The sequence below is a fragment of the Blennius ocellaris genome (genome assembly GCF_963422515.1).
Source record: "Blennius ocellaris genome assembly, chromosome: 18".
NCBI lineage: Eukaryota > Metazoa > Chordata > Actinopteri > Blenniiformes > Blenniidae > Blennius > Blennius ocellaris.
Window position 1 is genome coordinate 6641881 of NC_137667.1, and position 13170 is coordinate 6655050.

General features: G+C 44.0%; 1 protein-coding gene across 6 annotated transcripts in view; it reads right to left on the reverse strand.

Annotated features, from left to right (window-relative positions):
* ino80 (INO80 complex ATPase subunit) overlaps positions 1-13170 on the reverse strand; it is a 33732-nt gene that overhangs the window by 5221 nt on the left and 15341 nt on the right. For all 6 annotated transcript variants that reach the window (XM_080513797.1, XM_080513795.1, XM_080513794.1 and 3 more), the window contains 6 exons: positions 5677-5804; positions 1571-1665; positions 1008-1080; positions 709-867; positions 369-471; positions 174-262 (listed from right to left, as the gene is read on the reverse strand). In XM_080513797.1, coding sequence (XP_080369923.1) covers positions 174-262; positions 369-471; positions 709-867; positions 1008-1080; positions 1571-1665; positions 5677-5804 — 647 coding nt within the window. The remainder of the gene's footprint in view (positions 1-173; positions 263-368; positions 472-708; positions 868-1007; positions 1081-1570; positions 1666-5676; positions 5805-13170) is intronic.

Here is a 13170-nt window from a genome sequence, read left to right on the forward strand (position 1 = left end):
TGTGGAGACATAAACAACAAGAAGTAAGTCAGAGTTAAGATTGTGGTGGTGTTAAAGTCATTGACTTTATTGAGTTATAATGTCACATCAGTTTGGTTGACTGGCACTTAGTTATCGTTTCTATCCATCAATACAGCTTTTTCAAATCAGGGCTTTGTCTCGTTGTGTCGTACCTTCTCGGCGTACTTCTCCCTCTTCCTCTTGCGCTCCTTCACTTTGCTGCATTCCTCCTGCTGCCTCTTCTCCTCCTGTCGTTGACGCACTACAAGAAGAGACCGTTGTCAAAGCCCCTTCCCTTCTTTCTTATCATTGGCAGTCTAATTTTGTGCTTTGGTCAAATCTCATTGTCTACACATGTTCACGCTCACGTTTCTTCTCCAGCTCATCATCGTCCAACAGCAGGCTGACCACTTCTTTAGGTTTGAGTGTGTCTGGTTTGAAGTTGCCTCCTGAGATCACCACTCTTTGAATCTTTGCAGAAAATTAACAAACATTAGCCAACTCTTCATATTCGCATGACCAATACAATCCTTCAAGAGTTGATATAATACAAAGTTCTGTACAAATGAACAACAGAGGCGCTGCTGATACATAAAAGAAAAGGCTCGACATTCTTGTGTGTAAAAGAATACGAGCTGAATTTGCTTGATCTATTAACCTTCACCAGTCTGTGTGTGTGTAGAGAGAACGAATGCAAAAGCTTCAGACCTCGCTCTTCTCCTTGGCCCGCTGCAGAATCCTCTCCTCGATGGTGCCCTGACAGATGAGCCGATAGACGGTGACTTGTTTGGTCTGTCCCAACCTGTGAGCTCTGTCCATGGCCTGCTGGTCCACTGTGGGGTTCCAGTCACTGTCATAGAAGATCACCTGGAAAAGAAATTATGTTTTTTCCTTCACTTTCTTGTCCATTCATGTGTGACGGGCCTCACTATGAAAAGGACCTACGATGGACTGACTATTTCACACCCAAACAGTGTGTGTTTTGTCCCAGTGTGTTTGTGACTCACGGTGTCAGCAGCAGTCAGGTTAATGCCGAGCCCTCCGGCCCTCGTACTCAGCAGAAATACAAAGATATCCGTTCTGTGAAGAGGCAGCAGGAAACGAGTTGGAGGAGGATAGAGAGAGAGAGAGAAAGACAGGGGGGGGGGGGGGGCGCGCTTACAATCCAGAACATATCATTTACAACTGTTGTACATCAATTTCATGAAATCCAGTTACAGTGTACGCTCGGAACAAAAAAGGAGCTCCAGCTTAAACCTGGCACAGTCAAACTTTGTGAGGGATTGCATAGGGAAATTAAATCCCAATGGTAAAGTCCCACACAATAAACCCGCTTCAATAAACTTCAAACCCACTCTTCCTACAGCAAGTCAGTGGAATACCTCTGGCGCCTGAAAGCTATGCACTAATGCAAACCAGAGCAAATGAACTCACCAGAAAACACACTTACTTGGATATTTCTATATATACATGCAAGACAGAGCTGTTCACCGATTGCTACAACATACAAAAATGCTGATTTGCATGTAAAAAAAAAAAAGAAAAAAAGTGCATGCATGTCTTTACTGACCGGCTCTGGAAGTCAGCGACCATGTCTCTGCGCTCAGAAATCTTGGAGGATCCATCCAGGCGCATGTAGGTGTGTTTGCGATAGACCATGTACTCCTGAAACAATATGACAAATCAATGAAGATCCCAACTCAATAATAACAATTCAAGCACAAATAGTCAGGAAAATTGTATTTGGAAGATTTTTTTGCAATACATTTTACACAATCAAAAATACTGATTATTTCCTTTTTAAATGAAGCCACAACTAAACGGCATTTGTTCATCTTCATTTATTCTCATAAGAGAGGAATGGTGCACTCTCTGATTGAATTGTCACATGTGGTAAGTGAGAAATATTACAGAGAAGTGCGCCTTTATTTTTTGGATTTACACCTTTACTAGATTTATTTAATAAATTGAGTAATATCCTGCAAGGAAGTGATAAAAAAAATACTACTTTAAATATAGAATTTGCCCTACTGAACCCTCTTGAACACAAAAGTATTTCTCAGAATCTGCTCAGGTCACCCGCAACAACACACTGAATTTATTAACTTCTGAAATTGCAGCTGTTTCTCCAAGGAGCAGACAAAAAAACACAGCAAGGGTACTTACTAAGCTCCAAAGGGTCAAGAAATATTCCTCCCTAATGTAGAATTTCTTTCTGACAGCAAGAGTAAGTCCAAAATATCAAACTCCCACACTACTAATGTGCATTTGTTGGAGCTAAAACCTCAATCCCTGCGCAGCGGGACATTGAGAAGTACAGAAATCGATATTCTATTGTCCCCAAAGTCTGCTAAGCTCCTCTGTGTGTGCATTTGTTGCGCGTCGAAGAGGTCAGAGCAACAGCGGCGGTGATGAGGTGATACGCTGATCTCTATTAAAGCACTTCCCCGAACCCCCGACCTCCTTAATGACCGATGTCAGTACCGCTGAACCGATATAGCGGGCACAATTACTGGTGCACATCACATCCCATCACCTCATTCGTCATTACCAATGATATCAGTGATTTGACACACTGTTTTCAGTGACCCCCCTTGAACCCCCAGTCATGACACGGAGGCCTTGGTCCCAGCAGGGTCTGTCCTCCTCCCTCTCTGCGAGTGCCTGGCTCCGTTCCCAACTGCCCCATCTGCTCCGAGTGAACACTACATTAGGGGCCATTAAGCCCAGCTCCTGCCAAAATGCTGCTAACCTTGTTGGATTAGGTGTTGATATCGTTGCCAGCATGATGTTGCAGATATCGTTGCTCTGATCGAAGCCACATTCTTACAAAACTACGCCTCGTGAGAAAAGGGTCGCCCGAGGAGTCGCCTTTTGTGTGACCTCCCGTGTTGTTTGTCCAAACTGGTCTGCAGCACAAACCGTCAGTGGGTTGGTGGTTTTCCAACATGGTGATAGCCTTACTGTAACCTAAACCTGAACAGCTGGCAAGGCTCTCGCATATCCCATTTCAGTCCGGGGTAACCGAAGGTGACAGTGTGATACTTCTGCACTTTTTCACTCGTGTAGTCGAGGGTTATAAATCAAAAAGGTATCCGTTCAGGTCAACCTGACTGGCCAAATGTTTACATCATAAACTGAGCTGAACTGTCAACAGCTCATTATAAAGCATATTAAAAAAAAAAAAAAGTTACAAAATCCCAGTTAGGTTACGATCATTGAGTCAAATATGGGAGGAGAAGCACATGGGAAAACAGAAATTTTCAGATTTCCTATTTACGGCCTGATATTCTTGTTCTTATAATTTTGAGAGCAACCTGGTAGTCAGATCATAATTCCAAAATGGAGTAAACAGTGGGGAGCCTTTGATTTGAGAAAGCAGGCTGACAAATGCGTTTTTGTTGCTGATGAAATCACAGTAAGTGATCAAAGTCTGTCTGGAATACAATAAATGTAATAAATGAAGGGCTTTTTAGCTTAAGAACCGTGGACGTCATCAACACAGATTTTATCTTTAAATCCATGAATGTCTTTAGGGCCGTAATAAATACAACATGAACAAGATCTGGAAAAGCTAAGCCCGGAAAAAAGAAGCACTCCACAAATTTTACAGGTCAAACCGTTCACAGATTTGGTGGGAGTAGAACTATAATATTTGAGGGTTGTTTTTTTTGTTTTTTTTTAAACCCTCCAGGGGCTTCTGAGGAAGCTTAACAAGGCTTGATGAATCACCTGAAATCATTCAAACTCAAACATGTAGGTGTGGGATCAGGAGCTCAGTTCACCAACCCTCCATGGGGCTTTCATTATGTCTGCTTGAAGCAGGAACCTTGAAGTCACAGCAGTCCCAGTCTCACACAGTCAAAGTTCAGAGTGTTTAATCATTAGCCAAGGTGCTTGATGAATATGTGCCTTATTACCGTTGATTAGAAGCTAAAGATACTCAAGTATTTGTAGTCATAGATAATAGTATAATAGAACACCATCACAATGACACAAAATTTGCTCCGAATAATCACTTTATCTACTTCCATGCTGGCTCACGGAGAAAAGGAGTAGCTGACAGGAACATTTAATCCCTTAATTCCTACCATTCAACAAAACATATGATTTCCCTCGATTCTGTAATCTGAGCCGTATACTTGAAGTACAGTAAAGTGCCGTCTAAGCAGCCACAGACACACAACTCAAAGTAGGAGGGCAGTGATTTGGCGGTCCTGTTCCACAATCCGCTGCTGCCAGCGAAAGCACAGAGTGTTATTTTTCTTCAGGCCACCCGGAGCTCGGCGATCCATCACCCAGCAGCGTGATGTCACCAGAAGAACCGGCAGCCGACCGGCGACGATAACAATGCAGCTAATGACAGAGATTAGCATCAGCCTCTGCTTCACTCTTTCTCTTACTCATGGTTGTATTTGCTGGAAATCAATTCCGTCTGCAGGAGTTTTTTTTCCCCCCCTCCGAAAGAGAAAGATAATGCGGTGGAGAAAAACTGAAGCCAGACTGGGAGAATGTATGATTTCACTCATGGCTGTCTTCAGGCCTTCAGTCAGAGATCCTGACACACGCCCATCCTTCATTAGGTTATGAGGTCACCGACAAACAATGACTTTTGTAATACACAAGCTGCATAACCTCAACAGAGCAGGGAAACATTGTGAAAAGGCACAACTAGTTAGAATGAGTTAGAAGGAAATTAAGCCCGTCTCTGGCCTTAAACACAAGTCATTCTCATTGTTACCCAGACACACAGGAAGCCTGTCCTTAAGTGCCAGGGCCAGGTCCATCTGCCATCAAAGAATCTGGCTGTGGAAACACCTTTTGCTGCATGTGAATGGGGAAGGAATTCCCAGTGACATCATGTCAGAGGCTTTTGGCTCCGACGTGAGGTTTGCAACAAATATGGAGGCAACAATAGAGTGCTGCACACAAGAGTTGTCAACACACATCAGAACTGCGGTGAATGTTTCACTCAAACCCCGACAGCTGCTGACCACAAATCAACATAAAGCAAACCAAAAAAGGCTTGAAAAACAAAGAATTGTGACGTTTCCCCAATTCTCTTAAAACACTATAAATCTGCATTGATTTTTCAAGTAACAGGAATTTCACTGCTGCTCAGAGCATTGTCCGACATGTCAATATTGCATTTATACATCTCCATCCATTTCCTACTAATTCTTTGTCTTTACTTTAATGTATAATTTCTTCCTCCTTCAACCCCAAGGCCCTTGCCACTCCCATCTCCCCCATTTTCCCTCCACCTCCCCACTTTTCCTCACTACTTGCAGCCATCTCTCCCATCTGGCTGCCTCCCCTGCAGATGAGTCCCCTCTAATTAGTCGTGACCTGTTAATTAGCCATCTAATGAGAGCACTAACAAGGGACAGGCAGGCTGATTAGAGGCTCTGGAGCTCAATACCTCGCCTGTGGAAGGGGGCCAGTTACACGACTGGAACAACCCTCCAGTGACAAATCTATAGAGATGCACCTCGTTTTCAAGTTATATGTCATCATGACGTTTTAGCATGCTTTAATTGCATGAATCATTCATGTAACAGTCGGTTTATAAACAGTCTTAAGCAAATAATGACGCAGTATGTGTACAAGGATGGACGTGAGGGATGGGGATAACTGGCTGAACAAGCTTGGTGAAGTGCGTCTGTGCATTTTTACCTCCAGCAAGTCTATCATGCGCGTCATTTGGGAGTAGATGAGAACTCTGTGTCCCTGGGCCTTTAGCCGACTCAACAGGATATCCAAGGTGTGGAGTTTGCCACTTTCGGTGATCAGGCTTTCCTTATCTGAAAAAAACAAAACAAAACAAAGAATAAACACTCAAACCTCTTGAATGGCGAAGACTTACTACTTCATGTCCTTTTCATTTCAAACAGTTATGAACAGTCAGCACATAATCCCAAAATAACTTCTTCGTGGTTGTGTTACATCTTTCCTAAAGTAATATGAGTCTAAAAAAGGAGGGGGGAGTATTGTCGCGGCTGAGGACTCAGAGTGGATCAGTCAGAGGATCAATCCTCCAAAATCTGTCCCTGAGCCACTGATTGTTTGAATAAAGCCTGTGCCCGTATTGACTGCACTACTGATGAGAGCTGGAGAGAATGAACAAGCAGGAGAGAACAAGACCGAAAGAGAAATTGTGAGAAAATTCCCAATTTCACACAATGACACAAAGGAACACACGGGGCTGGCAGTTGGTCGTAGTCACGTTTCTGCCGACAACATGTCAGGTGTTCACTGGCCTTCAAAAGACTGGCCAAAGAGAGAAATCTGGAGGCCAATCTGACTCTGTGTTTGTTGCTGAAGTGGTGCCCTCGGAGTCCAGCTGATGAGGAATTAACGTCATCTGCCACAATGGCAGAATGAGGAAATGGTCGAATGACCATCGACCCGGTGACAGGCACACTATGGTGTTTGACCGAGGGGTCACGGCCTTGAGAGGGGAGAACCTAAGACCAGGTCCTGGGTCAGCTGACAGGGTCAAACCAGGGTTACAAGAGAGTCCCTTTGGGAGAGTCAGACTTGGCCGTCTCGCACTCAAGTTGTTCCACTTGTTCCCAAGCTCCTTTGTGCAGTGAAAACCGGGGCTTATAAATATTTCCCAGTCTTATTTCCTTGCTTTGTCAACGTAACGTAACCATCAGTGTTAAAATCACGTTCCATTAATTCAAAACACATGGCTCAAAATTTGAACTGAGGCTGCGATGATACAATCGTATAACGTCCTGCAATGTTTTTTTTTTGTTTTTTTTCCGCCAAATACTAATGAAATAAAGACATGTGCTACAATAGATCATTTCGTGGCCCCACAAGAACAACAAATCCAATGGGATCTTTTTCAACTTTTGAGTAGCACGGGTCTATGCTAATTTGTACTTAGGCTGAACCCCGAACTCTGACCCTTTAGTAAAGCCCCCACCCCTTCGGAAAAAAAAAAGGTCAGGCCCCATCGAGGTGTTAAAGAGGCAAAATGCTGGAGGGGGTTCTAGAATACAAGTCACTCTCGAGTGATTAGAAAGATTCAGCATAGTGATGTTTTTTTTTACGTCTTTGCTTCTTGTGTCAGGACAAGACAACTGTTACTTGCTCTATGCAAAAATCCAACATAAAGAACTTAAAAAAAAAAAAAACAATCTTGCAACGCAGTCAATATAAAGAGCTGAGTAAAATGTTTAATGGAAAATAAAACAAAGAAGTTGTATTGGGACGGTGATAAAAGACATTCTCAACACAAAAAGCCAAAGACAACAGACTGCATCTGGAATTGGTCCAACTTAACACCGCATTTTTTATAAGGATGGGTTATTATACATAGCCGAGGCTCATATTGGTGCTCTGGATGACCTGCAATTGACATTTCTTGAAAGGGGAGCAAATTAACTGAAAAGTAAAAGTAGCCAGGAGGCAGACAAGCTGCAGATTACATATTATCAGAGAAAATGATCCAGACAGAGTGGGGCAGACGGAGAGTGGAAGGGGTCTGTGGTGGCTCCGGCTCTAGTCAGAAGGTATTAGCCTCGTGGTGGTGTTGTGGTTTCCATCAGACAGGGGCCTCCTCACCACAGGTGCCAGTGTAACTAGCCCCGCTGCTCAGTCAAGGGCATCCACTAGCACTGCGGGCCACACTGCTAACCACGCGGACGCAAACCACCACTTGGCAAAGATGCAAATCCTCATATAAGGAAACATTGCTCAACCTCTGCCATTGATCTGTTTCTGCTTAGCAGATTACATTTAAGCTTCGAGACTCCGATGTTCTGTTTGAAGATGGGTTAAAGCCCCGATCTGACCATTTTTGAGGCCAAATGGGACTAAACGTCACATGTGTTTAAACAAATTCTTAAGGGGCATAACCTGTCAATCTGAAAATCCTACATTAAGCAGCTGGATACTATTATTATTGTTTGTCGACACGAGTCATTCGGGGTAATCCTTTTGTTTATGCCTGGATTATGAACTGTACCATTAAATGTGAAGCTGCTTTGCTTCTTAAGAAAGCAACCCTTCTAATGTTTGACTACACTGGTGACATTTCATAAAATCTGATCTTTTCATGCTGGCTCAAGAGATGATCTGATCACTAACATATTTAGTGCACGGTGGCATTAAACCTTCAGGGGAATAATCACCGCGGAACAAAATGTTAAATATTCAAAGAAAAACAGATTGACACAGACTGAAAAAATAAAATAAAAAATCCCACTCTTGCAACCATCTAAACATCCTAAAACCAGGCGATGTGGCTTATGGAGAGGTGGCTGAGTTCAAAACATTTAGTGCTGCATGCAGAAAATCCCACTTTCTAAATATTGCTGCCATGCCATATAAAGGGAAGCCAAGAAAATGAATAATTGTGATTTGGGAGGGCTTTGGTGGTCTGCTGTCCCAATCCAATGTAACACTTATGGCTTACGTTATAAGCTACATGTGACTCCAGTGAGAAGCCTGACCAACGGTCATAAATGTGAGCAAACGGGATGTACTAGCCATGCATGTACCATACATTACAGAGGGTTCAGACAGATTAAAATTAATGTGTCTACACATGCAACAAATCCACTGCAAATGGCCTATAAGACTTAGAGTTTACAAGGTGATAATGACTTTAGATCGTCTGACACAAGAACAAAACAGAAATAAAGTGTAAAACGTTATCTACATTACACATCATAGTTTGGCTTAAAATCCACTAAAAGAATAGCAATAACTTTGAAAGCATGAACTGGCAAGATGATGCCTGTGTTAAGACCACACCCCAAAACACAAGCAAATCCCATGTGGTATCACACTACTCTGCTGTTGCTATGGATACACATATCAAGCTTCACCACCTGCCCTGCCCCCCCCCCCCCCCTCCCTCGCTTCAATCCAATCCTGTTTAAAAGTGGTATTCACCCGGCCAGCACGTCCTCACCTCCTCCTACCCGCACCGCCTGCTGGCAGATTAGGCTACACTCCACTGCCCCCACCCTTTCTGATCCATACACAACAACCTCCATCACCCTCACCATCCTTTCCTTCTCCACTACAGTAAACTTCCCCCAGCACAAACCCACCAACTTCCACACACCCTCTTTCCCTCCCCTCCACTCTGTCCCCTGACGTTGTAATCCAATCCCTGTAGGGCCAGAGCCAGGGGCCTGACATGGTCCTGACCCAATTAGAGGCCTGCTGCCAGCTAATTAACCCCGGCCCAGCCCTGATGCCTGGCGCCTGATACTCCCAAACCAACTACGCAGCTAATTTCATTAATATGCTACTACAATCTTCTGTCCTATCCTGTCCCCCCCCCTTCCCTTCTGCTGCTGCTGCTCCAGCACCAACGCAGAGAGAGAATTGGGCCAGAGGTGACGAGAAAAGGGGAACAGCAAGTCTGAGGCGTAAGAGTTAGTAAAGGAAGATGGATGGAGGGTTATGTGAGAAAGAGAGACAGATGGGGGGCCAGAGAACAGGTCGAATCAACGATCGAACCAAGCACCAGCCCCTCACTGTATAATGATACATTACACTGTGCAATCAATAAGTCAATGAGCAACACTTGTTCGGCACCGCTGATGATGGAAATATTAGCCTGACAGTGGTTTGCTGCTTTTGCAAGTATCGGCAAAATGTGACTTAAACTTAATTTCCCCTCGCAGTGACAGCATCAGCACAGCTAACAGCCAGATGCCAGAGGGAGGTTTTGCCCTGTGCTGACTGGCACAAAACGGGAGAGACGAGCTTCCTCTTAAATCTCTATGACGTTGTATAGATGCCATTTCAAAATCCGTCCATATCAAGGGATGAGTATCTGCACTCTGGAGATCTGGAAGGAAGCCAAATCCAAAAACACACATTCCCATAAACCCAGAATGTTTTCTGGGTGACTAAGTGTGACTGAAATTGAGTGATGAACTGCACCAATGTAAGTTCTTGTGCGTGTGCGTGCGTGTGTCTAAATAGAGCATGTTTGCAGATGTATCAGTGTCCACTCACGCAGGCAACGGGACTGGTTTCCTAAGCGGGGAAGAGACAGACAGTCTGATGAGGACCCGGGGTTTTTTCAGGGGGAACCTCACCACACCACAGCAGCCCACTGTGAACTCTATCATTATGATAGATTACCGCTAGCTACTCTTGGCCAGCCACAACTTCAGACACACTGCAGATTAAAGCTCACAGGATGAGGACAGAGTGAACAAGATATCACTTGGCTTCCATAGTTAAAGATCTGATCACAAAGGAATAATGTGGCTAATGTCTCCCCCTTCAGTCTGCCGTGAAAGTTTTAGAAAGGTCTTTTTTTTTTTTTGCCCCTTCTTGTGGATACATTAATAGCCGTAATTTGAACGGGGAAATCTCCATCTCTGTACACACTTGGCTGGATGTTTTGGGTTTTTTTTGCTGGCGAAAGAAATTCCGCAGATGGTCAGCGGTGCCAGTTTAATGCAAATTGAGAGGGGCAGAGTCAGACAGTGATGTGGTGAGGCTGGCCGTCTCTGTTGTTTTGTGCCCGTCTATCGGAGGGCCGGGGAGGCTTCCTGCCATTTTGCTGGAGAGCAAAGTTTCTTTGAAGAGGCAGGAAGGCAGAACTGCATTTCCCACAGTCTAATGGGAGCTACCAGGGCTAGGGCTCATTTGCCCTTCTCTCTCATAGACACACTGGCACACACAGGAATTCAAATATCCCACTAAAAGTTGAGCACAGACGCGTAAATACCGAGTTCTTTACCGTGTCCCTCGTTGCAGTGACAGACAATTGTCAGTTCAAAATGAAGCTAGAAAAAGAGACAGCGGAGTTGCTGCTATAGTGAGAAGCCTGTCATTTTGTGGACGGGTTCCTTCTAATTACTTTTAAGTGAGACAGGGGCCACACCAACAGCGAGGAGAGTTATTTCTGAGCTACACTGGAATGTTTCACACGTGATCCTGCAGCATGCAAGAGGGGAACTATTTATTTTGAAGGCTAAGAATCTGTCTCCAGTTTGAATATAAAGGTTCTCAGTTGCAGCCGTGTGAAAATCCTTTCCAAGAGCAAACAGTCACATAAAAGTATTACGGAAGGGTGGCAACTTGAAGGCGTTGGACTCCAAGGAGAGGTCCTGCAACATTCATTTCAGGATATCAAGCTTAAACTACTTGCCACAGCTATCCAAGCTTTGTCATTGTTGGGCCCTGTTTACGCCACATTCATCTCCTTCATGTCACTTTGTTTGCAAAAACTTCTCCCAACTCCTATCAACACCCTGTACCGCCACCTGCAACTCATATGGAATGGATGAACAAATCCACAAGGTGAGAAAAGGCCTTAAAATTGCTTGATATAATGGTTTTGTCATGGCCTGATGCCAACGGCTGGGTGACTGCATGGAGACAGATCTGGACTGATACACAAGGCTGGGATTGAACACAAAACTCAAAACAATCCGCAGATATATAATAAAAAAAAATTATAAAAAAGCAAAAACCTGGTTTTAATGCTTAGATATTTGTATTGTGATTGTGATTTTGAAGCTTGTATATGAACAAAGTGGTATATTGTTGATCATGAAAGTGGGAATTGGGAAGAATATCGATACATCTGATCCTAGAAAATCCTATAACCAATTAGGTTTGCACAACTGCTCTGCAGCAGCAGCAAAACTGTATTTACAAATGCATTGAATTGCAAAACACTCTGTCATTACACATGCTCAGCAGTTGTGTAACAGTTTGAATATAATCTGTCACATCAGAAATGGCAACATCCAACATAGATCCTGCTCTCTCTGTGATGACCACAGATTTCGGATGTTACAGAAGTGCAGAAACGTGTTATCAATGTTTACATCTGAATGTAGGTTGATCAATTCTTTTTTTCTTTTGAATGAAAAACATCTTTCCCTCTGGGAAATTCCTCTGTCAAATTAAAAAAAGGCCCAAAATGTTACAGCCTCAATTGTTTTTTCCTCCCCTGAGCCTGAATCCTAATAAGTCGCCTGATTAGATTCTTCCATCGATACCAGTGGGCAGCCGTACTCACGCCATGGTGCTCAAAACAAACAGTCATTCAGCTTGGCCATTTGTTCTTAAGGTGCGGGGCTGGGAGTGCGGAGGAGAGTGAGGGTGGGAAACTTCAGCCGGGCTACTGTACATATCTGAGCCTTGATGTGGCAACAATGTGTTCAGTGGAGGACGGGTGCCGGAGTGTTGGGTCACTTCCTTCCTACTGAGGCTGAGAAAGAAGTGGCAGACCAGACGGAGTGAGCGGCCGTGGCCAGATAGTGACTTCACAGCGGCACTCACATTACTGTCCGTTAGGCAGCGAGACGGAGGTGAAGCTTGTCCTCGGTCCGGGCGCGAGCAAAGGCAACGGCTCAGAGCGTGGGAGGTGAGAAACACCTCGGGGCCCGTGTGAGCGAGGCACAGAGCCCTGAATGGGCTCGACTGTACACAAACAACACACATACACGCGCTCACTCGCACACAGACGGACCATCTATTAGTGTTACCTAACTAAGCACTTGAACAATGACCAGTAGCTAAACTTCCTCGCTTTGTCTGCCTCCATATAACTTCACAAGAGCTTTCAAACTGTTCTCACACAGACACACAAATACTTGTTTTGTTTCTCACTTTTAAACACAAACACTCTCACAAGCACATGTATACACAGATGGGTGCAAGTAAAAAAAAATAAAAAAAATCTAGCATTGTAACACTGCAAATGAAGTGTCTTGTCTAATATGAAGTACTAGCAATTTAAATGATTGCCATCGTATACTATGGTCTTTCTGAAGAAAATGTGTACGTACTTAAAACATTAAAGAATTATAGCGTTGACGGCTTATCAAGCATTAATATTGTTTGCCAGGAACCTGATTAAGCAAGAAATGCCTGACTTGGACAGTTTATCAGAGGTGTCGACCGTCAAGCAGGTCAGTGAGAACGGACATGTTGTGTGTAGAAAGGTAGTGGCCTCTGTCAGCTTGGAAATCCATCAGTCTTCTGAACCCTGGAAACAACACTCTCCACATTGCCACAGTTGGTCAAACCCTCAACAAACCCAAGCTTTTCTGCTGCGAGTCCCAAACAGGCTGAAGGGGCAACAAACTCACATAATCAAAAGAAACTAAGAGTCTAGTTTTTTGGGGGGGTTTTGTGTGAGTTACCTTCTACAGAAGTCCCCTTAAT